A 22,106-nucleotide genomic window follows, 5' to 3' on the forward strand; every position below is an offset into this window, starting at 1 on the left:
CTCTCCTCTCCTCTCCTCCCCATTTGTGGTAAATAGGTGCTCTGTCTGCATATTTGAGATTTGTAAAAAAAAAAAATATATATATGTATATTTTATGAGCACAAATTTTATTTTGTAGTTTACCCAGAGAGAGAATTAGGATTTCACTTCCTGCTTCTTTTGCTTAGGTTATGGACACTTTGTGAGACTGGGAGGTGTTGTTACTCAGTGTTAGGGGCTTAGCTCGGTATTTGCTTCTGAACTTTTAAAATATAAGATCATGTAGTATCTGTCTTTATGTGTCTGGCTTATTATTATTATTATTTTCTGTACCAGTCCTGGGGCTTGAACTCATGACCCAGGCTTCTTTGCTCAAGGCTAGCATGCTACCACTTGAGCCACAGCTCCATTTGTACCTTTTTTTTTTTTGGCCAGTCCGAGAGCTTGAACTCAGGGGCTGAGCACAGTCCCTGGGCTTCTATTTTCCCCCCTCCAGGCTAGCACGCTATCCCTTGAGCCACTTCTGGCTTTGCATGTGGTACTGAGGAATCGAACCCAGGGTTTCATGCACGCTAGGCAAGCGCTCATTTCCAGCCTTTTTTTTTTTTTTTTTCAATTGGAGATAAGAGTCTCACAGAGTTTCCCGCCGGGGGCTGGCTTCGAACCATCATCAGATCGCACTCCTGCAGTAGTTAGGATGACGGGCGTGAGCCCCCCCCACCAATCTGCCCCCCACCAATCTGCCCCCCCATCTGCCCCCCCACCACCAATCTGCCCCCCCCTTCTTGTCTTAAACACGTTACTCGGAAGACGCCGGGTCTCTCAGTGTCTGAGGTTCGCGGTAACGCGCGGGCGGGTGCGGGAAGCGCGCGTGAGGAGCGTGGCCGCGGGACGTGGCGGCCAGGAGGTTGGGACTCGGGGAAGAGCTCCGCTCTGCAAGCTATTTACAGCCTCTCGACACGGAAAAACGGCAGCGGAGGCCCGACCCCACTGACCGGAGAAGACCCTTCCTCTCCGCACCGAAACGTCTCTGCGGAGCAGCGGCGCCTCGGCCTCGGCCGGGGGAAAGCGGGCCTCCGAGGCCGCGGGGCCTCCCTTGGCAACCGGCAGCGCCTCCCGTTGCTAAGGGGAAAAAGGAACCGCGGAGACGCGGGTTCGTCAGCTATTCTTCTCCGGCGGGAGTCACTTCCGGTCCTCTCGGGAGCTTGTCCTCCGGGCTATCTTTTCCCTCCTCCCCGCCCCCCCTCCCCTCCCGAGGAGGTGGGGTCGTAACTGCGGGTTCCGCCGCCTGGGGAGCCTCGGGAGCGGTCACGGAGGCGGCGGGGACGGCGGGGACGGCGCCTGGCCTCCGGCGGGGGCCACCATGCTGAGCTCCCGGGCCCAGGCAGCCATGACCGCGGCTGACAGGGCCATCCAGCGCTTCCTGCGGACCGGGGCGGCGGTCAGGTGAGCTTCAGGGGGCGGGGCGGGGCGGCCGGAGACGCCCGGGCCCGGGGGCGGCCTTTCCACACGCACCCGCGTCGATGTCACCGGGCCGAGGACTCCGAAGCTCCTGGGTCCCGAAGGGTCGGAGGAGGCCCCGAGGAAGGAGGGTGACGCCACTCTGGGTCCCCAGCCCTGCGGCGGCACCAGTTGGGTCTGTACCCCTCGAGGCCTCTCGCCGCCCCCCCACCCCCTCCTGCGTTGCCTTCTCCATCCTGTCAGTGGCCCCGGACTTCGAAGCTCCCGAATTCTATCAGCGCCCCCTAAGCCTGTCGAGACCCCTCCGTCTTCTTAGGATACCCGGATCCTTCTGGGCTTCCCAGTCATTGTCACTGCACTGACCCGGGGCTCCTCAATCCTGCCTCGGTTCTCACAATCATGTAAGTGTCCCAGGCCTGCAGACCCATCTTGTCAGGACCCCCCCCCCCCCATTCCTGTTGTCGCCCCCACCCCATTCTGCCAAGAGGGATCTCCACGTGTGCACGCCTCCACAACCCCCCCACCCCCAGTCCTGCTTACAATTTCAGGCTCTTTATTCCTTCCAGGACCCCATTGTCCGCATCTCTAGTCCTGTCACAGCCCCCATTTCTCTCCTCCTATTCACCTTCCCAAGAGCCGCAGGCTTCAGAGCTGAGCGTCACACCCCTATTGCTGACTGACCCTAGATGCCAGAGACCTGTGGCTCAGATTGGCTTCCTCTGGAACTAGGGCAAAATAGCTTCTTATGTAGGACTGAAAGCCTGTTCTGGACCTTGATTTCAAGGTGGGGATGTGGGCCTTAAGACATCGGGCCTGAGGCCCCACAACATACTGGAGAGCTGATCAAGATTTCTTTACCTCCAATTCCTACATCTCCTCCTGGTGTTAACTTTGGATAGGAATGGAATTTCCAGACTGTCTGGTGGCTCACACCTGTAATCCAAGCTACTCAGGAGGCTGAGATCTGAGGATCATGGTTGAAAGCCAGCCCAGGCTGAAAAGTCCTTGAGACTCTTGTCTCCAATTAAACATCAAAAGGCCAGAAGTGGAGCTGTGGCTCATGTGATAAAGGGTCAGCTTTGAGTGCAGATGTTAAGAGAAAGTGCCCAGGCCTGAGTTCAAGCCACAGTGCAAACTAGTGCATGCATGCACGCACATACATGTACACATGTATCCCCCCCAACACACACAGAATGAAGTTTCCAGAGCCTTTCTTTGTTCCCTGAGGTTTTCACTTATACTTGGACAAGTTCTATCTCCCTTCCTTTCAAATCTGTATCTTTCAGTTTTCCTAGTGGAGAGAGGAGAGAGAGAGAGAGAGAGAGAGAGAGAGAGAGAGAGAGAGAGAGAGAGAGAGAGAGAGAGAGAGAGAGAGAGAGAGAGAGAGAGAGAGAGAGTGTGTGTGTGTGTGTGTGTACTGGTTTTGGGGCTTGAACTCAGGGTCTCATGTCTAGCACTGTACCACTTGAGCCACAGCTCTACTTCAGCCTTTTGCTGGTTGCATGGAAGTAAGAGTGTTATGGACTTTCCTGCCCAGACTGGCTTTGAACCATGATCCTCAGCCTCCTCAGTAGCTGGGATTACAGGTGTGAGCTACCAGTGCCTGGCTCCCTAGGGAACTTTTCATGGCTTTAATCCAGACTTTGAACTTGGATTCAGATCCAACTTGGATTCAGATCCACATTCGTTCACTCTGCCAAGTTTTCTGTGTCTCCCAGCTCCCTCCTCTTTCAATATAATAGGACGTACATCCTTGGGATTGAGTGAGTTTGTTGGTTTTGTTTTGTTTTTGTTTTCTAGTTTCTTAATTCAAGGTTTCACTGTATCTCACACAGGTCTCGAACTTTCAATCTTTTTGTCTTCACCTCTCCAGGGCAGGGATTATAGGCATACACCAACACACCTGGCCTTTGGGGTTGTTGTGAGGAGAGCTAAGATGATCACAGTGCTTGAAATAGTATGAACCTTAAGTTTAGGGTCTGATTAGATTTTTTTTTGCACCAAGCAGGGTTTAATTAGATTTGAAAACACTTCCAGGGCTGTAGCATGTCAGTGGCAGTCTTCTTTAATTCCCAGCCACTTCTGTGCAGGTACCTTGTGAAAAGCAAGGTGACACATTAAGAAATCTGAAGAGTAACTCCATGAATGAACTGGAGTCATTGTACTTGCAAGTGTGGTAGCTAGTATTTATTAAGTGTTTAAAGACACAGTCCAATTTCTGTTCATTTACTTTAACATAAACACAGGTAAAGGGTTGACTGGTTATTTTTTTGACAAAATATTATTCTCTAACTGTATGTATACCCATACCCTGGATTTGTGATGGGAGAGGACAGTGAACATGTTTTCTTTTCTAGATATAAAGTCATGAAGAACTGGGGTGTTATAGGAGGAATTGCCGCTGCTCTTGCAGCAGGAATATATGTTATTTGGGGTCCCATTACAGAGAGAAAGAAGCGTAGAAAAGGTAAGAATTGGGCCAGCATGTAATGGTCTGTGCATTTGACGCAAACCCCTTTTGTTTGGGAGCAGTACAGAAAGCTGGGGAGTGGGTCGTATTTTGTTCTCGTGTATCCTCATCTAGGACTTGGGTCTGTGAAGTAGTACTTTTACATTGTCTCGTGATTTTTCTACCCTGTAGTAAAAGGACATCTATTCTAGCCTTTTTCCAGACTTGGGTTTAGGGAATGTGTTGTAATGACATATTTCAAGTGGCTTAATTGTTCTCATTCAGATGGCAAGTGTGTTTTCAGTAGTTCAGCTGACTAATTATGTCATGCATTTGTGGTTTCTCTGAGTCCCTGCTAGCAGCTAGCCAGTAAAAACCAAGTTAGTTTCTTCATTCATTAAAAAAATTTCATTTCCTTATTTTTTTAAATGTCCTGTGTTGTAAATACTACTCTACTTAACATTGACTCAAATTCAGTTGAAGAAAGAAAGAAGAACGAAAGGGATGGAAAAGAAAAAAAAAAAAGAAGGGATAGAGGTAGCCAAATTCGATCACGGTTCAATTTGAGGGAGGTTATAATGAGATTCACTATAAATTCTCATGCATGTTGGAGAGCTTTGATATTACAAGTTGTTTTTTTTTCTCAGCCAAAGAGGGAAAGGTAGCAGATTCTGTTGATCACAGCAGAGCAAGGGGTCAGAATTGGTGGAGTTTTGCCTTCCTCTTGTTCTCCTGAAAGAACAAAGTCATTGTTCTTGGACCCACAACAGAGCAATTGTTTTGTGTTCTGAGAAACATGGCTGTTACTGAAGAGGAGACAGTGAGAGAATGAGGGAGGGAAAGAGAGAAGATCTGGTTTACTTTTTTCAGATGGTTAATGATAAACCAATCTGTGCCAGATACCCCATGGGCTTCAGAGTAAACACATAGCTGAGACCTGGCCCTCTGTCACTTAAAATCTGAAGGAGAATCAGGACCCAGGTTGGCCCAGGCAGAATGCCTGACCCAGATCTCTGTGGCAAACGATCTACTCAGATTAGGATTCCAGATTTAAGGTCACACTGCAGAACCTCAGGTACCAAACAGGAGAAAAGAGGAGATTGCTCCATGGCCATGTGCTGTCCTCCCCATCTGCATTTTTTTTCAGGGCTCGTGCCTGGCCTGGTGAACTTAGGGAACACCTGCTTCATGAACTCCCTGCTGCAGGGCCTGTCCGCCTGCCCCGCGTTCATCAAGTGGCTGGAAGACTTCACCACCCAGTACAGCAAGGACCAGAAGGAGCCCCCGCCACACCAGTACCTGTCCCTAACACTGCTGCACCTCCTCAAAGGTACAGGGGGGCTCGAATGGGATCATAGGCATGGTCACAGAAGCCCGGGTGGCAGGTGACGAAAAGGGTGAATGGCTTGATTGTAGGAAGGATCAGGTGGGTCATCATGGAAAAACACTGAGACACCAGTAGATTAAAAGGTTTGTGGGTTTTTTCTTTTGTTGTTGTTGTTGTTGTTTGCTCAAGGCTAGCCATGACTTCACTTCCAGCTTTTTAGTGGTTCATTGGAGGTAAGAGTCTCATGAACTTTTCTGTTCAGTCTGGTTTTGAACCACAATCCTCAGATCTTAGCCTCTTGAGTTGCTAGGATTACAGGTGTGAGCCACCAGCGCCTGCCCTTCATTCACTTTTGTAGCTGTATGGCATCTGCTTAGTTTTCTGCATCTTCACAAAGAGGCTGTGGTGAGCTTCTTTTACTCACAGCTGCTCATGCCCATAAGCACATTTCTTTAGCAGATCCTGAAAAAGCCAGTTGCTGTATTGTAGGTAAAAAATGGTTAGCAGATTTTGCCATGTTGCCCCATAGCCTGTGAGTCAAAATTAGGCTAAGGGAGACATTGGACTTCTTCTTGGATGAAAGAAGTGAATGGAAGAATTGCTGAAAGAGCGGCTGGAGGAAGGGAAGTGCAGTTCCTTTCTCAGTTCTGCTCCCTTGGTCCTGAAGGGTAAAGGGCCAGCCCTGGCCTGCCTACCTTCATGTGCCACACTTCATTCAGGCTTTCCTAGCACCAGCTGCCCACATGGCCACACTCAGGGCTGAGGATGGAGATCGATTGGGCAGATTGCATCTGAAGTATATAAAGGACTCTCTCCTGTCCACTGACTGTAAATCAAAGCCTGGGGAGGCAGTTTGTGTGGGGAGTCATTGAGCTTACAGACACTGCTGAGAGGGCAGGCCCTGCTTCTTTATCTCCCAACATACCAGTAGCGGAGTATGTGATCAGCATCAGGAGCCCACACTCTGCACCCTGTGGGCCATATGTAGGGCCCTTGTTTTCACTTATAAAGTTTTATCAGAGCTGGGCACCAGTGGCTTAACACCTGTAATCCCCGCTACTCAGGATGCTGAGATCTGAGGATCGTGGTTCAAAGCCAGGAAAGTGTGTGAGACTGTAATTTACAATGAACTAGAAGTGGGGCTATGGCTCAAAGTGGTAGAGTGCTAGCCTTGAGTGAAAAGCTCAGGGACAACAGCCAGGCTCTGAGTTCAAGCCCCATGACTGACCAAAAAAAAAAAAAAGGTTTTTATCAGGGCATAGCAACACTCCATTGCTTATGTGTTATCTGTGGCTGTTTTGTACTACAGCCACTGAGTTGAGTAGTTGTATAGACACATATAGCCCATTAACAATACAATTAGTTATAAGACTAACCCCTGATCTAGATGTGATCATCAACTTATAAGCCTACCAAGCTCCCTCTTTTTTATCATTCATTAATTCATTTATAGACCAGGCAGTCTCCTAATGGCTCAAATGATTCTTCCTCCTTCCCCTTCCTAGTAGTTGGCACTACAGGTGCATACCATCATGCTGGTCAAACTTTTACTTTATTATTTGTTCATTAGATTTGTTTCTACTTTTTGATTGAAAAGTAAAGCATTCAGCAACCCTGCTGGCTGCCCTATGTAGCTAACACCCTGTGCTGGGATCATAGAGATAAAAATACAAGCAAAGACTGAGTTAGCCATGGGAGGGGACTGGGGGCTGAGTTAGGCACTGAGCTGGACTAATGGGATAGGAGGCCCTTTGACCCTGAGGATTGTGAGTTCAGATCATTCAACTCAACATGCATCTGCAAGCAGTACATTTGTATTGATGGTAGTTTAAAGATCCAGAAATCAGTTACTTCATTTGCATGCTACAGTCTCATGGAAGATGAGGTTCGTTCAGCAAACATTCGGTGCTGAATGGCCTGCCAAGCGTTGCCCCAGGCTACCAAGAATGCTGAAGGAGATAGAACTCCGCAGTGAACTTTACAGCTCATTGAAACGGAAGAGGGTGTGCCACATGGGGGCTCTGGTCCGTTCTGCGGGTGACTTTAAGTAATTGTCTTGTCCTTTCTGTGTCCAGCTTTGTCCTGCCAGGAAGTCACTGAGGATGAGGTCTTAGATGCAAGCTGCTTGCTGGATGTCTTAAGAATGTACAGGTGGCAGATCTCATCCTTTGAAGAACAGGTGAGCCCAGCAGGCAGCAGGTTGAACTTGGAGAATCCTTTCCTGCCATGACTGGGATCCAGACCTTACGACTGTCTGGCCCGAGCATACATTTCTGTAACATTTTTGGGCCTGTGTGCCGGCTCTGAGCCCAGGTCTAGAACGTGGTAGGCAGGTGCTCTGCCATCAAGCGACATCCCCAGCTTTCAGCATCAGTGCTCTGGAACCAGAGCATCGACTTCTGACTTCCTGTCATGGAGGAGGTCACACAGCGGTGAGTCGCCCAGTGGATGGGGCATACACAGCAAAGGTCTTTTCAGGTCTTGGCTGACTTGTCATTCAGAGGCTCTTAGAGATCCCCAGGTCCTTTAGAAAGAGGCAAGGACTTCATCCTAGAGAGCCTAGAGGTTTGGGTGACATTGTTTTTTTTCCCCTGCTGGTGTTAGATAACAGGAAAATGTTTAAGGGTAGAGTCAGATCACTGCTGGCCTTTGATCCAGTGTAGTTTAAAAGATCACCATGTGGGACAAGGCCACGCTTGAGGTTGAGTTCTGAAAGCTTGGGAAGCATCGGGAGAGCAGCGTGCACAGATGAGGCCGAGGGAGAGCAGCGGGCATGGCTAAGGCTGAGGGAGAGCGGCAGGAGAGCAGCAGGCAGGACTGAGGCTTTTTTGGCGAGCCTCATCTGAGTTGGTCCTTACAGAGGTGTCTCCTTGTCACACGGTCCAGCAATCCCACTTCTGGGTGTGTGCACACCAAAGGACTGAAAACTGAAACAGGTAATTGTCCTGAGCAGGACCATTCACAAAAGCCATAGCAGTGTCCATCAATGCACCCACAGATCAACAGTGGTGTTGCTGTTGGGGCTAGAACTGCCGCTCAGCTGAGCTACACTGCCAGCCCAGGCTCTTCTAGAATTCCATGTTGTACAGCCTTTAAGAAAGAAGAAAGGGTGGGGACTAAGAAGGTGGCTCAGTGGTAGAGTGCTTGCCTAGCATGCATGAAGCCCTGGTCAGTCCCCCAGTACCACATACACAGAAAAAGCCAAAAGTGGGTGATGGTGATATAATGGAGATAAGGCCAGACGAGTAAAAAAACTGAGCAGGTGGCCTTGTTGATGCGCTTTGCCATGGTTTTGAGGGGAAGTGTTCCCTTGGAGTGGGGTGAGTGGAGGGTGTAAAGGTCAGCGCCATCTCAGTAAAGCTGACACAGGCTCAGTCTGTGGCGTGAGGCAGCCCCTCATCCTCCCTGGGTTGAGGACAGAGGTGTCTTGTGGAAGTGTCTTATTCAATGAGGAACACAAATCCTGCCCTGGTTAACTGTCAGGGCTCTGCCTCAGAGGGCGAGGGAGTCCTCTCTGCGCCTCCCATTCACAGGATGCTCACGAGTTATTCCACGTCATCACCTCTTCACTGGAAGATGAGCGAGACCGCCAGCCACGGGTCACACATTTGTTTGATGTCCACTCCCTGGAGGTAAACCATTCATATTTCCAGCACACCAGTCCATGCGTGAATGTGTGTATGCACGTGTGTGTGGTGAGTGCAGGCAGCACAGGCGTCCCCTCGTACGGCTCTTAACCACAAGTGTGAGGTTCACCAGAAATCCAGAGGGGAAAGGAAGCTGTGCGGTTGTATATGGCATACCTGGCCGGCGATGTTAGCTCTTAAGTGTGACTCTCAGCTACGTTTATATTGGCTTTGACAGAACCAGTGTTTTCCTTTCTCCTGCTTACCATAGGGTGTAGAATTGCCGAGTTAGTCCTCTCCTCCTGGGACAATACCATATTCAAGGAGTTGATAACAGCTAACCAGAAAGGGAGGAAAAGAGCAGAGACAGGAGGCAGTTTGATTAAATTCCAGAAAGGAATACAGATACTAGCTGGAGAGGATACATAGGCTACTTTGAGGAATTCAGACTTTGTTGGAAGTTGATTTTGAGGGATGCCGTCAGCCTAGGAGCTCAGAGGTTTTGGGTGGTGGTTTTGGGAGAAAGGAGAGCAGCAGTTTTCAGTCTGTCTCTCTTTATTCCTGCAGCAATCAGAAGGAATTCCAAAACAGATAACCTGCCGCACAAGAGGTACTTGCTCGGGTACTTTTTACATATGTCGATAATTTGCTTGTTTTAAGAAGATCTTGCCTGGCACTGGTGGCTCAGGCCTGTAATCCTGGCAGCTCAGGAGGCTGAGATATGAGGATCACAGTTCAAAGCCAACCCGGATAGGAAAGTCTGTGAGACAGTTATCTCCAATTAACCACCAGAAAACTGGAAGTGGCACTGTGGCTCTTAAGTAGTAGTGCACTAGCCAAAGCTCAAGGCTAGCGCCCAGGCCCTGAGTTTCAGCCCCATGACCACTACCACCACCAACAAAAAAAGGTCTTGGTTTGGAGGTGTGTGCTTTGTTCATTGTTTTGTTCTGCTTTTTGGAGAGACTCCAACTAGCTTAAACTGTGATGTTCCTGCAAAGGAGCTTGTGTTTTTGCAAACACCTGCCAATGGCTTTGTCCATGTTCCTGCCACCCAGCCCTGCCCAGGTTTCTCTGCTTAGACTTCATGTACTGCAGATGAGGATTTTCTTTCCACCTCCTTGGGTTTCGCCACCCAGAAGGAACTGTATGGGCTGAGTCAGCCTTGTCCTCAGCATTTCCACCTTGACCCGCTTTTATTGCCAATCACAGCTCTCACTGGGCACAAGTCCTTGTTCACTGAAGCCATAATACAGTACAATTTGGCACCTGGTCCCTTTGAGCAATAGTAGTAATAAGGAAGAGTTTGAGAGGCCATACTGGGTGCCAGGCATTGCATGGAAGCCTCACCATCCTCGGTGACATTGGCACTGGGGTGCTGGACCTAGCGCTGCCCTGCTCTGGAGGAAGCAGAAAATCCCAGTTCTTCAGACCTTGTTTCAGAGGCGTAGCTCCCTGGCCAGCAGGTTCCCTCATGGCACCCTCCATGGGGCTCCTTCCATTCTATAGAAGCCATGTGCAAGTCCTGGAATACTCCCACGAGGGAGCGGGAGTCTGGGGGTCGCCGGTGAGAGCTCCTCCAGTGTGCTTTGTCTAAGGATGAAGACCTACTAAATACTGGAAAGGAGGCTTAACTTTTGAGGTCGGGGCGAAACATCTAAACATGGCATCTTATGAGCACTTTGCCTTCCAGGGTCCCCTCAGCCCACGTCCAGTCACTGGAAATCCCAGCATCCTTTTCACGGTAGACTCACTAGCAACATGGTCTGCAAACACTGTGAGCACCAGGTAAGAGCACCCCATCCAGGCCGCCTGCGCTTTGTGAGTCAGGACTCTGGGCAGGACTTGCGAGTGCATGCTGACCTCTGTGATGGCCCGGGCCCGCACACCTGATGGACTGTCTGCCCCTCTGGTCAGTGCCGTCATGTCCCGGGCACCTGAGAGCGCCCTTTCACCCCAGGAGCAAGGGAAAGGCTTTTGAGTTAAAGGTTGAGTTTATACTTAACCTAGGGACTGGGATTTTTTAAATGTGTTTTTGATGTTTTTAAATAATTTTTTTTTTTTTGGTTCGGGGGCTGGTGGCTCATGCTTGTCATCCTAGCTACTCAGGAGGCTGAGATCCAGAGGATCTCTCTTCAAGGCCAGCCTAGATAGAAAAGTTCATGAGATTCCATCACCAATTAATCCGCAAAAATGTAGGTAGCCAGGCTAGAGGTATGGCTCCAATGGTAGAATGCCAGCTGTGAGACAGCATGAGCCCCTCAGTTGTAGCCCTAGTACCAGCAAAAATAAAGCAATTAAAAAATGTGGGCTGGAAATGTAGCTTAGTGGTAGAGTGTTGAAGCTCTGGGTTCAATTCCACAGTACCATATAAACAGAAAAAGCCAGAAGTGGCACTGTGGCTCAAGTGGTAGAGTGCTAGACTTGAGCAAAAGAAGCTCAGGCACAGAGTCCAGGTCCTGAGTTCAAGCCCCAGGATTGGCAAAAAAAAAAAAAGTGTGTGTGTGCATGTATATGCACATGCATGTTCACCAATCTTGGGGCTTAAACTCAAGGCTTGGATGCTAGCCCTGAAGTTTTCTGCTGAGACCACTTGAGCCATAGCTCCACTTCTGGCTTTTGGTGGTTAATAGGAGTCTCATGGACTTTTCTGCCTGGTCCGGATTCAACCATGATCCTTTGGCTTTGAACCATGATCCTCAGCTCTCATCCTTGTGAATAGCTAGAATTACAGGTGTGAGCCACCAGCACCTGGCTCTTTAACATTTTTGAGATAAGATCCTGCTATGTAGACTAGTCTGGCCTGAACTTAAAATCCTGCCTCAGCCTCCTTAAGTAAGTGCTGGGTTATAGATGTGCAGCATCACACTGCTAAAATAATGTACTATGGAAAAATTTTAACGTAACACAAATAATGTTACAGAAATTTTGGAATGTCACTTCAATCAATTTTAGAACATGTCCCCCCACGTGCTTCTGCCATATCCCTATTCCCTAGTCCCCAGGTCCGGGCAGCCACTCTTGTGCTTAGACCTCAGTGGACTTTCCTGACCTGGACTTTTCCTATAGTGGAATCCTACTGCGTGCAGCCTTTGGTGTTGGCTTCTCTGGATTAGTGTAAGGTTTTCCAGTTCCTGTGTGTGGCAGCCTGCACGGCTCTTCACTCTATAGAAGCAGTGACAGCAGAAGGTGACCCAGGGGTAATATTAAATATGTGGTGCACACACATCTTGCCCATCATCTGAGGAAAACATCAACACTGTTTCCACTTTGGTACAAGGTTGTTTTTTGTTGTTATTGTTTTGGTTGGTTTTTGTGTCAGTCCTGGGGCTTGAACTAAGGGCCTGTGCACTGTCCCTGAGGGTTTTTTTTTGTTTTTTGTTTTTGTCGGTCGGGGGGCCTGAACTCTGGGCCTGGGCTCTGTAGACCCTCAGCTCTTCGGCTCAAGGCTAACACTCTATCATTTGAGCCACAGTGCCACTTCAGCTTTTTTTGCTTATGTGGTACTGAGGAATCGAACCCAGGGCCTCATGCATGCAAGGCAAGCACTCTTATCACCGAGCCACCTTCCCAGCCCTCCCCGACTTCTTTTGCTCAAGGCTAGAGATGTACCACTTTGAGCCACAGCACCACTTTCAGTTTTCTGATGGTTAATTGGAGATAAGAGTCTCAGGGATTTTTCTTGTCTGTGTTAGCATTGAACCACAATCCTCAGATCTCAGCCTCCTGAGCAGCTAGGATTACAGCTTTGAGCCACCAGGGCTTAGCTTCATCATAGCTTTTTTCACTTCTTTATTGAGGTATAAGTGACTGATAGAAGATGCATATATTTAAGGTGTGCAGAGTAATGATTTAATGTATGCTTATATATACAAATGAACACACCCATCTCCTCACAAGGTCTCCTTTGTCTTAGGTCACTGGGGGCTGGTGCATCTCTTGTAGTTCATTCTCCTTTGTTCCTAGAGTTTGGTCATTTAATGGACCCACCTTCAATTTCACTGGCTCTTTTTCTGTCTCCAATCTCTTTTTAGTGACTATGCTTTTATGAAGTTTCTGTTATTTATTGGTGGTCCTGAGCTTTAAACTCAGGACCTTGTGCCTCATTGCCAACCTTTTCACTTTAGTTAAAGTTGTAATAGGGTCTCACTTTTATACCCAAATCAGCCTGGCCAGCGGTCCTCCTATTTTTGCTTCCTGTGTTCCTGGAGTCACAAATACATGCGGTCCTGCTCAGCTTTTGTGAGTTCAAATGGGATGTCCTGTAGTTTTTGCCAAAGTCTGGCCTTAAACCATGATCCTCATGATCTCCATCTCCCAGGTCCATTTCTTTCTATTTTTTATTTTTTCTTTCTTTTTAATGATTTCTCTGCTGAGATTCTCCATTTGTCCATATACTGTGTAATTTATGTTTCCCTTCAGTCCTTGCTTGAGCAGATCCCGTGTAGTCTCTTACCTCCTTGTCCTTCACCATGTGCCACATTGGATTCCTCTGAAGGAAAATGGGCGTTGTGCTGGAAGCCAGTTAACTTGCCTGGGCTCAGATTCCAAACCTTATCTCCCCTTTCTTGGACAACAGAATGTCCGTTCAGTTGTACCTTCCATTTGCTACCTTACAGCCCTCCGCGGAGTCTTCCCTGAGCATGCTCAGTCCTGTTGTCAGCCCTGAAGCTGGACAGTCTATAAATAGATTTGGGAGCTCGTCCTCCCCCCACCCCCCTTGTTACCTTGGGGATTGCCTTGAGTCTCTACTAGCCCTCGACTCTCAGTTCTAGCAACTCAGTCCTGTGCAAGGGCTGCTTTAGGCCACCCGTCTTTGTGTAGAGTGGGCAGAAATGCCAGGCAAGTCTTACCCATGGAGTCCCCGGGTTTTGGTTTTGTTTTCATCTGAATTGACTTCAATTTTTACCTGCTTTTGGCAGCTCTAGTCACTCAAATAGTTTTGTTTAGTTTCAGACCTCGAAATAGGGGAAACCTAAACTGCTTTTCCATTACCAAAAGCAACAATGCTGACTGTATTTTTTTCATCTGCATTTTGGTAATTAGTGATACAACATGAACATATTGCCACATAATCAGCTTCCTACTATGTTAACTTGATTATCCTAGTTCAGTCTGTGGGCATGCTATAATGTAGTTTATCATTCATTCTCAAGGTGTTTCAGCTCTTCAGAATAATGCTGTGAAGATGACATCTTTGTAGTTTTGTTTCTGATTATATCCACAGGATCAAAACTCCAATCCTGCTCATCAGGATTTTCTTCATAACTCTTTAAGTTCCCAAAGTTGTTTGGCTAGAATTTGCTTATAACTACCTTATGGCTTATTGTTTGTTTGTTTTGATGTTGTTTTTGCCCCTCCTGGAGCTTGAACTCAGGGCCCGGGCACTGTCCTTGAGCTTCTTTTTTTTTTTTTTTTTTTTTTTTTTTTGGTCGGTCGTGGGACTTGAACTCTGGGCCTGGGCGCTGTCCCTCAGCTCTTCAGCTCAAGGCGAGCGCTCTACCACTTGAGCTACAGCGCCACTTCCGGTTTTCTTGGAGATAGGAGTCTCACAGTCTCTCCTGCCCAGGCTGGCTTTGAACCGAGATCCTCAGATCTCAGCCTCCTGAGTAGCTAGGATTACAGGCGTGAACCACCAGCGCCTGGCGTCCTTGAGCTTCTTTTGCCCAAGGCTAGTACTCTACCACTTGAGCCACAGCACCACGTCTGGCTTTTTCTGTTTATGTGGTACTGAGAAATCAAACCTACGGCTTCATGCATGCTAGGCGAGCACTCTACTGCTAAGCCACCTTTCCAGCCCCTTACATTTTACTGTTAATTCTCGTGGACACATCTTCCATATGTTGCGTTGAATATAAGTGCTTTCTGGACTTTGTCTTTCAGAGTCCTGTTCGCTTTGACACCTTTGATAGCCTTTCACTGAGCATTCCAGCTGCCACCTGGGTACGTACTGACCTTGGGCTTATTTTAGAGTCTACTGTGAACACAGATCAGTCTGAGAGAACCTGGAAGCATTTTGTGTGCCCCAGGGACTGGGTCTTTCAGACAGTGGTTGGGGCCCTGTCTTACCTATCATCTGTGGCACCATGCCTGATTATGGGTGGGTCATTTTTCTCTTGTTGCACACGTTTTTCAACACATGCACATAACACATTCTCAAGCTCAAACTCAATGTAAAAGTCCACGATGGTTTTCAATGTGGAGCCTTTGAACCTGGAGCCCGTCAGTAGTGGCAGCGTGGGTGCCTTTGTGGTATGTGGTGCCCCCTGCCCTGGCTGACGCTGTCCATGCAGCTGTCCCTGCGTTGTTCGGATTTTCTTTTTCCCTCTCCTCTTTCAGGGTCATCCGCTGACCCTGGACCACTGCCTTCACCACTTCATCTCCTCCGAGTCCGTGCGCGATGTTGTGTGCGACAACTGCACAAAGGTGCGTCCCCTCGCTGACCTGCACTCTGTGGCACCGCCCATATTACCCAGCAGGCCTTCTCAGCCACCGCCATCGCCCCCCGGCGTGGCTTGGCAAGTGGCTATCTGGGGAGTCTTGCTTCCTAGGTTTTTGTGTAAAGGAAAGGCTTTCACGTGCAGCCTGGAGTTGAGATCCGCCCTCTCCAATCTGCTCCAGTCCCCACCATTCCCATTTCTCTCACCTCCTGCTTCCCCCTCTGTAACTGACACTTACTCTCTCAATCTAGAGGAACCATGAGGACAGATTTTTTTTTTTTTTGTCAATCTTGGAGCTTGAACTCTGTGCCTGGGTGCTGGCCCTCAGTTCCTCAGCTCAAGGCGAACGCTCTACCACTGGAGCCACAGCACCGCTTCCAGTTTTTTGGTGGTTCACTGGAGATAAGAGTCTTACAGACGTTCCTGCCCAGGCTGGCTTTGAACCGTAAACCTCAGATCCCAGCCTCCTGAGTAGCTAGGATTATAGGCGTGAGCCACCAGCACCCAGCAAGACAGAATTTTTGAAGACAGAAAACAAAATAGATTACACGCTGGTAGAGTTCCAGTGTTGATTTTGCTGTCTCCTCCCTCATGGTGACTGTTATTTGACAACCAGGGAGAATCAGTGAAAACAGCTCACAAACAAGGGGTTGGTTTCAGCAGGTAGAGTTGGCTTTAGTAGGTATAACCTCAGCCAGCTCTGGCAACGCCCCTAGACGCCCTGCTCCAGGGATTCTTGTGGAGAAATGCTGTTGCTTGTATTTCAGATCGAAGCAAAAGGAACCTTGAATGGGGAAAAGGTGGAACACCAGAGGACCACATTTGTTAAACAGTTAAAACTAGGGAAGGTGAGCTGAGCCCCCCCCCCCCACTCTTGATGGGCCTGTCGGAGGGACTGCTGCCTGTTCTCAGCTCTTTCTGTTCCTCCCTCACCCGCAGCTCCCCCAGTGCCTGTGCATCCATCTGCAGCGGCTCAGCTGGTCCAGCCACGGCACGCCCCTCAAGCGCCATGAGCACGTGCAGTTCAATGAGTTCCTGATGATGGACATCTACAAGTACCGCCTCCTGGGCCACAAACCCAGTCTGCACAGCCCCAAACCCAAGGAGAACCCAGGGCCTGCGTTGGAACTGCAGGATGGGCTGGCAGCCCCCAAGCCAGGTGCTGCCCGCTGGCTGGCTGATGCCTCAGCAGAGAGCAGGCGTCTGGCACAGACAAACCTGGGTCTTTATGCCACGAGCAGTGTATCACCTGGAGTTCAGGAAGGCTACTTGAAGTGGCAGCTTGAATTCTTGAGAAGGGCAGGTTTAGTGTTGTATGAGGGTTTTATTCTTTTTACTATAGAGCTGCCTCCCCAAATATGATTTCTTTTTTTTTTTTTTTTTTGTGCCAGCCCTAGGGCTTGAACTCAGGACCTGGGTGCTGTCCCTGAGCTGCTGCTTCCTCCTCCTTCTCCTCCTCCTCCTCTCTCCTTCCCCCTCCTCTTCTCCTTCTTCCTTCTCCTCTTCTCTTCTCCCTCCTCCTAATTGTTTTTTTTTTTTTTTGGTCGGTTATGGGGCTTGAACTCTGGGCTTGGGCGCTGTCTCTGCGCTCTTCAGCTCAAGGTTAGCATTCTACTACTTAAGCCAGAGCGCCACTTCCGGTTTTCTTGTGGTTTATTGGAGATAAGAGTCTCATGGACTTTCCTGCCCGGGCTGGCTTTGAACCAAGATCCTCAGATCTCAGCCTCCTGAGTAGCTAGGATTACAGGCGTGAGCTACTGGCACCTGGCCCTCCTATTCTTCTTGCTCAAGCCTGGCACTCTGCCACTTGAGCCACAGTTCCACTTCTGGCTTTTTGGTAGTTAAAATTAGAGATAAAAAGTCTCATGGACTTTCCTGCCCAGGCTAGCTTTGAACTGTGGGCCTCAGATCTCAGGCTCCTGAGTTACGAGGATTACAGCTGTGAACCACTGGTGTCAGTTTAACAATGATTTCTTGAAGAGGTTAAAATTATATAGTCATGAGAGACATATTTTAAAAACTGCAGTATAGATGGAGCACTGTGTGGAGAAAACCAAAAATTGCTTTACATCATTCCAGGGAACTTTTTTCTTTCTCTCAAGACCATCATCCCTCTTATAGAAGAAATATGGGGAGGAAAGGGCCTGGCTAATGACCACTGAACATTTTACTGAGTTGACATGGCTTTATTGGGTGTGTGTGTGTGTGTGTTTGTGTGTGTGTGTGTGTTTGTGTGTGTGTGTATGTTTGCTTGTGTGTGCACGTGCATGCTGGTACCGTGACTTGAACTCAGGCTTTAGCATTCTTACTCTGCTTGCTTGTACTCTTGAGCTGAGCCTCCAATCTGGCTTTTTGCTGGTTAATTGGAGATGGAGTCTTGGAGATATTTTTGCCCAGGTTGGTTTCAAACCTGGATCCTCTGATTTGAACCTCCTGAGTCACTGAGATTACAGGTGTGAGCCACCAGCACCTGACTTTGAAATGGCTTCTTTACTGAATCACTGCTCTGTCCCATTCTGTTGCCACCCTCACCTGGGTTTCGCTGGTAAGTGGGGTCTCAGTCCTGTCCTCCCTCGGTCTACTGATGAGAAATTGATTTCCACACAGGGAACAAGCAAGACTTGACAAATGGAAGATCTGGCCTAGACTGATATTTTAAAGCTAGTGTCTGCTACACACTGCCCTTCAGAACTATAGATGAGGAAAACCTGCTGCCTTGCAGGGAGCGTCAGGACTGTCTTTCTGCGCCCGCTCCTTTGCTGACACGGCGTCCCTGGCCCCTTGTGGTGTCATGCCCCTCCAAGCGCGTGGCCTGGCCAGACAGCTTTTCAGGGAGACTTCATTTGCTCTTTCTCATCACGTCCTTAGGCTACTGTGGGGACAGCTGAGGTGGGCAGGCATGGGATGAGGAGGGGAGTTAGCCCTTGGCTCTTACTTTAAACCAAAGACCTTTTCACCATGATTTCCTCCTCTCCCAGGCTTGGGTACAGATCTGCTAATGGTCAGAACTCAGTGGCTGTGGGCAAAGTTAGTCACAGTAATTACTTGGTTTATGAGGCCCCAGGTGTGAAAACGGAAAGGAAGAGTACGTGGATGTCACCTTGATTTTTAAAATATTTTTCTTATGATGTGGGGCCTTGGCCAGGCTAGCCAAATGCTCTACCACAACGCTATGTCTCCAACCTGTGGTTTTTAGGTTCTCACTGTGTAACTTAAGATGGCCTGGAGCTCATTGTGTAGCCCAAGATCTCATTGATCTTCCTGCTTTTATCTTCCTGAGTGCTGGGATTACAGGCATGCACCACCATGCTTGGCTTGCCTTTGTTTTGTCTACAGTCCTAAAGGTTTGCTTGCTGTTAACATTAGTATTCCTTAGAAAGATGACAGAATTCCAGAGATGGCAGTGCTTCTCGGCGTGGAGCAGTGAAGAGTGCTGGGAATGTTCAGTGTTGGTGGTCTCCTGGGAAAGTAGTGCTACTTGGCATGCATGGGGGAGGCAGATACTCTCTAGGGGTGCTGCAGGACACTCTAGATACGCAGCCCCCCGTGAAGCCAGTTAAGGGGCTGCTTGCCCCTGCTGAGTCGCTGGCCAGCAAGTGTCTGGGGGCACAGTGGGGACGTCAGAGCGGCAGCAGGGAGGGGGCCCCATGCTTTTCTCCTGTTTGCAATTAAAATAGTTGGGACAAAAAGGGAATTTTGGTAACCATCTTACTCCAAAATGTAGTCTTTTCTCTACAGCCTTATAGAGAGATCATTTTCAAGGAAATCATGAGACTTTTTTTTTTTTGGGGGGGGGATCCGGTCGTGGGGCCTGAACTCTGGGCCTAGGCGCTGTCCCTCAGCTCTTCAGCTCAAGGCTAGCGCTCTACCACTTGAGCCACAGCGCCACTCCCAGCTTTTTTCTTTTTGCTTATGTGGTGCTGAGGAATTGAACCCAGGGCCTCAGGCATGCAAGGCAAGTGCTCTACCACTGAGCCACCTTCCCAGCCCGTCATTTTTTAAGGAAATCAAAACCATGTGTTTGGCTGGGCACTGAGGGCTTACACCTGTAGCTACTCAGGAGGCTGAGATCTGGGGACTGTGATTTGAAGCCTTCCCAGACAGGAAAGGCTAGGAGACTCTGACTTCCAGTTACCCACCAAAAAAGCTGGAAGTGGGGCTGTGGCTCAAGTGGCAAAGCCTTAGCCTGGAGCAAAAAAACTCAGAGACAGCACCCAGACCCCGAGTTCAAGCTCCAGGCCCGGCACAAAAGAAACCACACAAAAACCCCATGTGTTTGTTCCCCCAGAGCCACTGCTAATTTTCACTGATTCAGGTCTTTTTCTCTTGCAGTTCTGAATCAGCCAGGGGCTGCCAAAACCCAGATTTTTATGAATGGCGCCTGTTCCCCGTCTTTATTGCCAGCCCTGCCACCCCCAGTGCCCTTCCCTCTCCCGGTGGTTCCTGATTACAGGTGAGCCAGGCAGTCAGGACGCTGCCTGCAAGCAGCTTTTCACCGACGAAAATGTAGACAGTTATTTATGACATGTTGCCCAAGATGAAGGTAACTTGAACAGTAAGGATTAGCAAAAATCTATTGACATGCATATATACGTGTGCATATGTATACAATGCAAAGAAATGTTTGTTTTTTGGGATACCACTTAAGCAATCACATCTTCAGCCATCTCCTGGGTAACAATGTGTGTACAGATATACCCCATGCACGCATACACATGCCATACTACACACAGATGCTTGTGGAAGGGCGGGATGTGGTTGTGTAGCTTGCTGTGTGGGATGTGGTGTGCCGTGTGGGATGGGTTCATTTTGTCTGCAAGGCCTTGTGCTCACCAACCCCTGGCATTTGTTCCCGCCCTTCAGCTCCTCCACTTACCTCTTCCGGCTGATGGCGGTCGTCGTCCACCATGGAGACATGCACTCTGGACACTTTGTCACCTACCGCCGGTCTCCACCTTCAGCCAAGAATCCGCTTTCCACCAGCAACCAGTGGCTGTGGATTTCCGACGACACTGTCCGCAAGGCCAGCCTGCAGGAGGTCCTGTCCTCCAGCGCCTACCTGCTGTTCTACGAGCGCGTCCTATCCCGGATGCAACAGCAGGGGCAGGAGTTCAGGTCTGAGGAGTGACTTCCCCAGCCCTGAGCCAGGGCCCAGGGCACGGTCCACACTGTGCAGGACAAAAGTAAAGGCGTGCCGTGTGTGGCCACACGCACGCTCGTGTGTGTGTGTGTGCACCCGGCCCCTCTTAGACCTTCAGCTTTCTGTGTGTTGGAAGGGCAGTGCCACGTGGGAGCCAGCCCCGAGCAGCTCCACCCGGGCACACTGAGAGTGTCCCTGGGTTAGGACAGCGTGCCTGCCTGCGTGCGTGCGTACAGCGTGTCTTTTACTCATCCGATACAGGTAAATGAAGAACCTGGATTCCGGAAGCCACCTTTTCTATATTGTAACCTGCAGGTGTCCACAGAGAAAGAATTGCCTCTGTGTCACCCCTGGCTGTCAGCATAGATCCCGTATTTTTAATAAGTAGACCCACACAAATTGTTGACAAGAAATAGCAAAATTATTAAAGGCAACCATTTAGAAGAAAAAGTGCCTTCCACTTTCGATTGCTTCTGCAGCCTGTCCCTTGTGAGTAGACATGTCCTCTAGGCACCCATGTGCCTCAAGAGGTGTCTGGGGCACCCCGCCCCAGCCCCCTTCCCCCCAGCCTTTCCATGCTGCAGCTGCATTCATAGCTGGGACTCATCTGCAGATTGGCCCCGGGAGCCAGCGGGGCATTGTCCACTGTGTTGGCAGTTCATTGGGAGATGCTTATGTGCTGGCTTTTTCCCCTTCATACACCGGGCTGGGAGACTGGAGGGTAATTTATTATAAAATTAGGTTAGCCAGCCTCACGCAGTGTCTCAGCATCTGTGTAACACCTACAACTATACGTGGCAAAGTTAAGCAGCAGTAGTTAAAGCTTCAGCCATGGCCCTTGCGGAGCTCTGAGGCTCTAGAAAAGGAGCCGGGGCAGCTGGAGAGCTGATTGAGAAGGAAGGGTGCTGTCAGGCCTCGTCTCTCTCTGGACCTGTTTTCTCATCTGTAAAGCAAAGGGTGTTTTAAAGGCCCATAAAATGTCATGTGCTGCCATTTGGTTCTGGGTCCTTATTCTAAATGCATCCCTCAGTTCCAGCGTCCTGATACAGAGAGAGTATATGGAGTTGCTTCTTCCTTTTCAGACAAGCCTCAGGAATGCAGCCCGGGGAAGAAGGAATGTTGATACAGTAGTACCTACGTCTTAGACGGGTCATTTTATAAAGGTACCTGGTTCAGGCAGACTCTCCAGAGCTGTGGAACCAGGCCACCCGCAGGCCCCAAGGCCCCACTGAGAGCTGGCCAGCACTTCCACATGAGCCTTGGCATATCAGCTCAAAGCGCAGACAGGCCAGGGCATCCTGCAGGCCCATGGGCAGCCTGAGGACTTGAGGTCACCATGAAGGCTTACCAGGCCTGGACATGTGTGAGAGCAGGTTGGACCGCCTGATGTGTCCACAGCCGGCCCTGCACACCTGGGCTTTGATGTGGGAGTGAACACACCTGTGTCACGTGACACTGAGTGGCCTCAGGTGGCCCTGCAAAGTGTAACTGAGCGTGAGGGCTGCCCCATCCCTGCTCCTCAGGCTTGGGGGTTGGGAGGGGGGAGTGTGGGGGCACAAGCCTGGGCTGTCGGCCGGGAGCCGGCCTTCCCTCAGAGGCCGGCTGAGGGCCAGTGTTGTAAATGTGAGCGATAATCTGCCTGAAAGCTAACTTCCTCATTTTTGTAAATTAGTAGGCATTAGCCACC

General features: G+C 49.4%; 1 protein-coding gene across 1 annotated transcript; it reads left to right on the forward strand.

The window, feature by feature from the left end:
* The first annotated feature begins 1,107 nt into the window (after nt 1-1,107).
* Nucleotides 1,108-21,412, forward strand: Usp30 (ubiquitin specific peptidase 30). Its single transcript, XM_069994665.1, has 13 exons — nt 1,108-1,425; nt 3,798-3,907; nt 5,037-5,219; nt 7,292-7,395; nt 8,750-8,848; nt 9,410-9,452; nt 10,533-10,627; nt 14,723-14,782; nt 15,179-15,265; nt 16,047-16,127; nt 16,219-16,438; nt 19,612-19,732; nt 20,143-21,412. The coding sequence occupies exons 1-13, from the start codon at nt 1,343-1,345 to the stop codon at nt 20,405-20,407; spliced, it is 1,551 nt and encodes a 516-aa protein (XP_069850766.1). The 5' UTR covers nt 1,108-1,342; the 3' UTR covers nt 20,408-21,412.
* Nucleotides 21,413-22,106: the final 694 nt, after the last annotated feature.

Source organism: Dipodomys merriami, unplaced genomic scaffold, assembly GCF_024711535.1.
Source record: "Dipodomys merriami isolate MVZ:Mamm:240054 unplaced genomic scaffold, mDipMer1.0.p SCAF_45, whole genome shotgun sequence".
Classification (NCBI taxonomy): Eukaryota; Metazoa; Chordata; class Mammalia; order Rodentia; family Heteromyidae; genus Dipodomys; species Dipodomys merriami.

What these genes read in the sequence shown, in the direction of transcription:
- Usp30 (XM_069994665.1), top strand. Translation starts at nt 1,343, where the DNA reads ATGCTGAGCTCCCGGGCCCAGGCAGCCATGACCGCGGCTGACAGGGCC. An exon ending in GAGAAAGAAGCGTAGAAAAG is followed by an intron (nt 3,908 to 5,036) that starts GTAAGAATTGGG and finishes ATTTTTTTTCAG; the next exon opens with GGCTCGTGCCTGGCCTGGTG. An exon ending in TGTGCGACAACTGCACAAAG is followed by an intron (nt 15,266 to 16,046) that starts GTGCGTCCCCTC and finishes CTTGTATTTCAG; the next exon opens with ATCGAAGCAAAAGGAACCTT.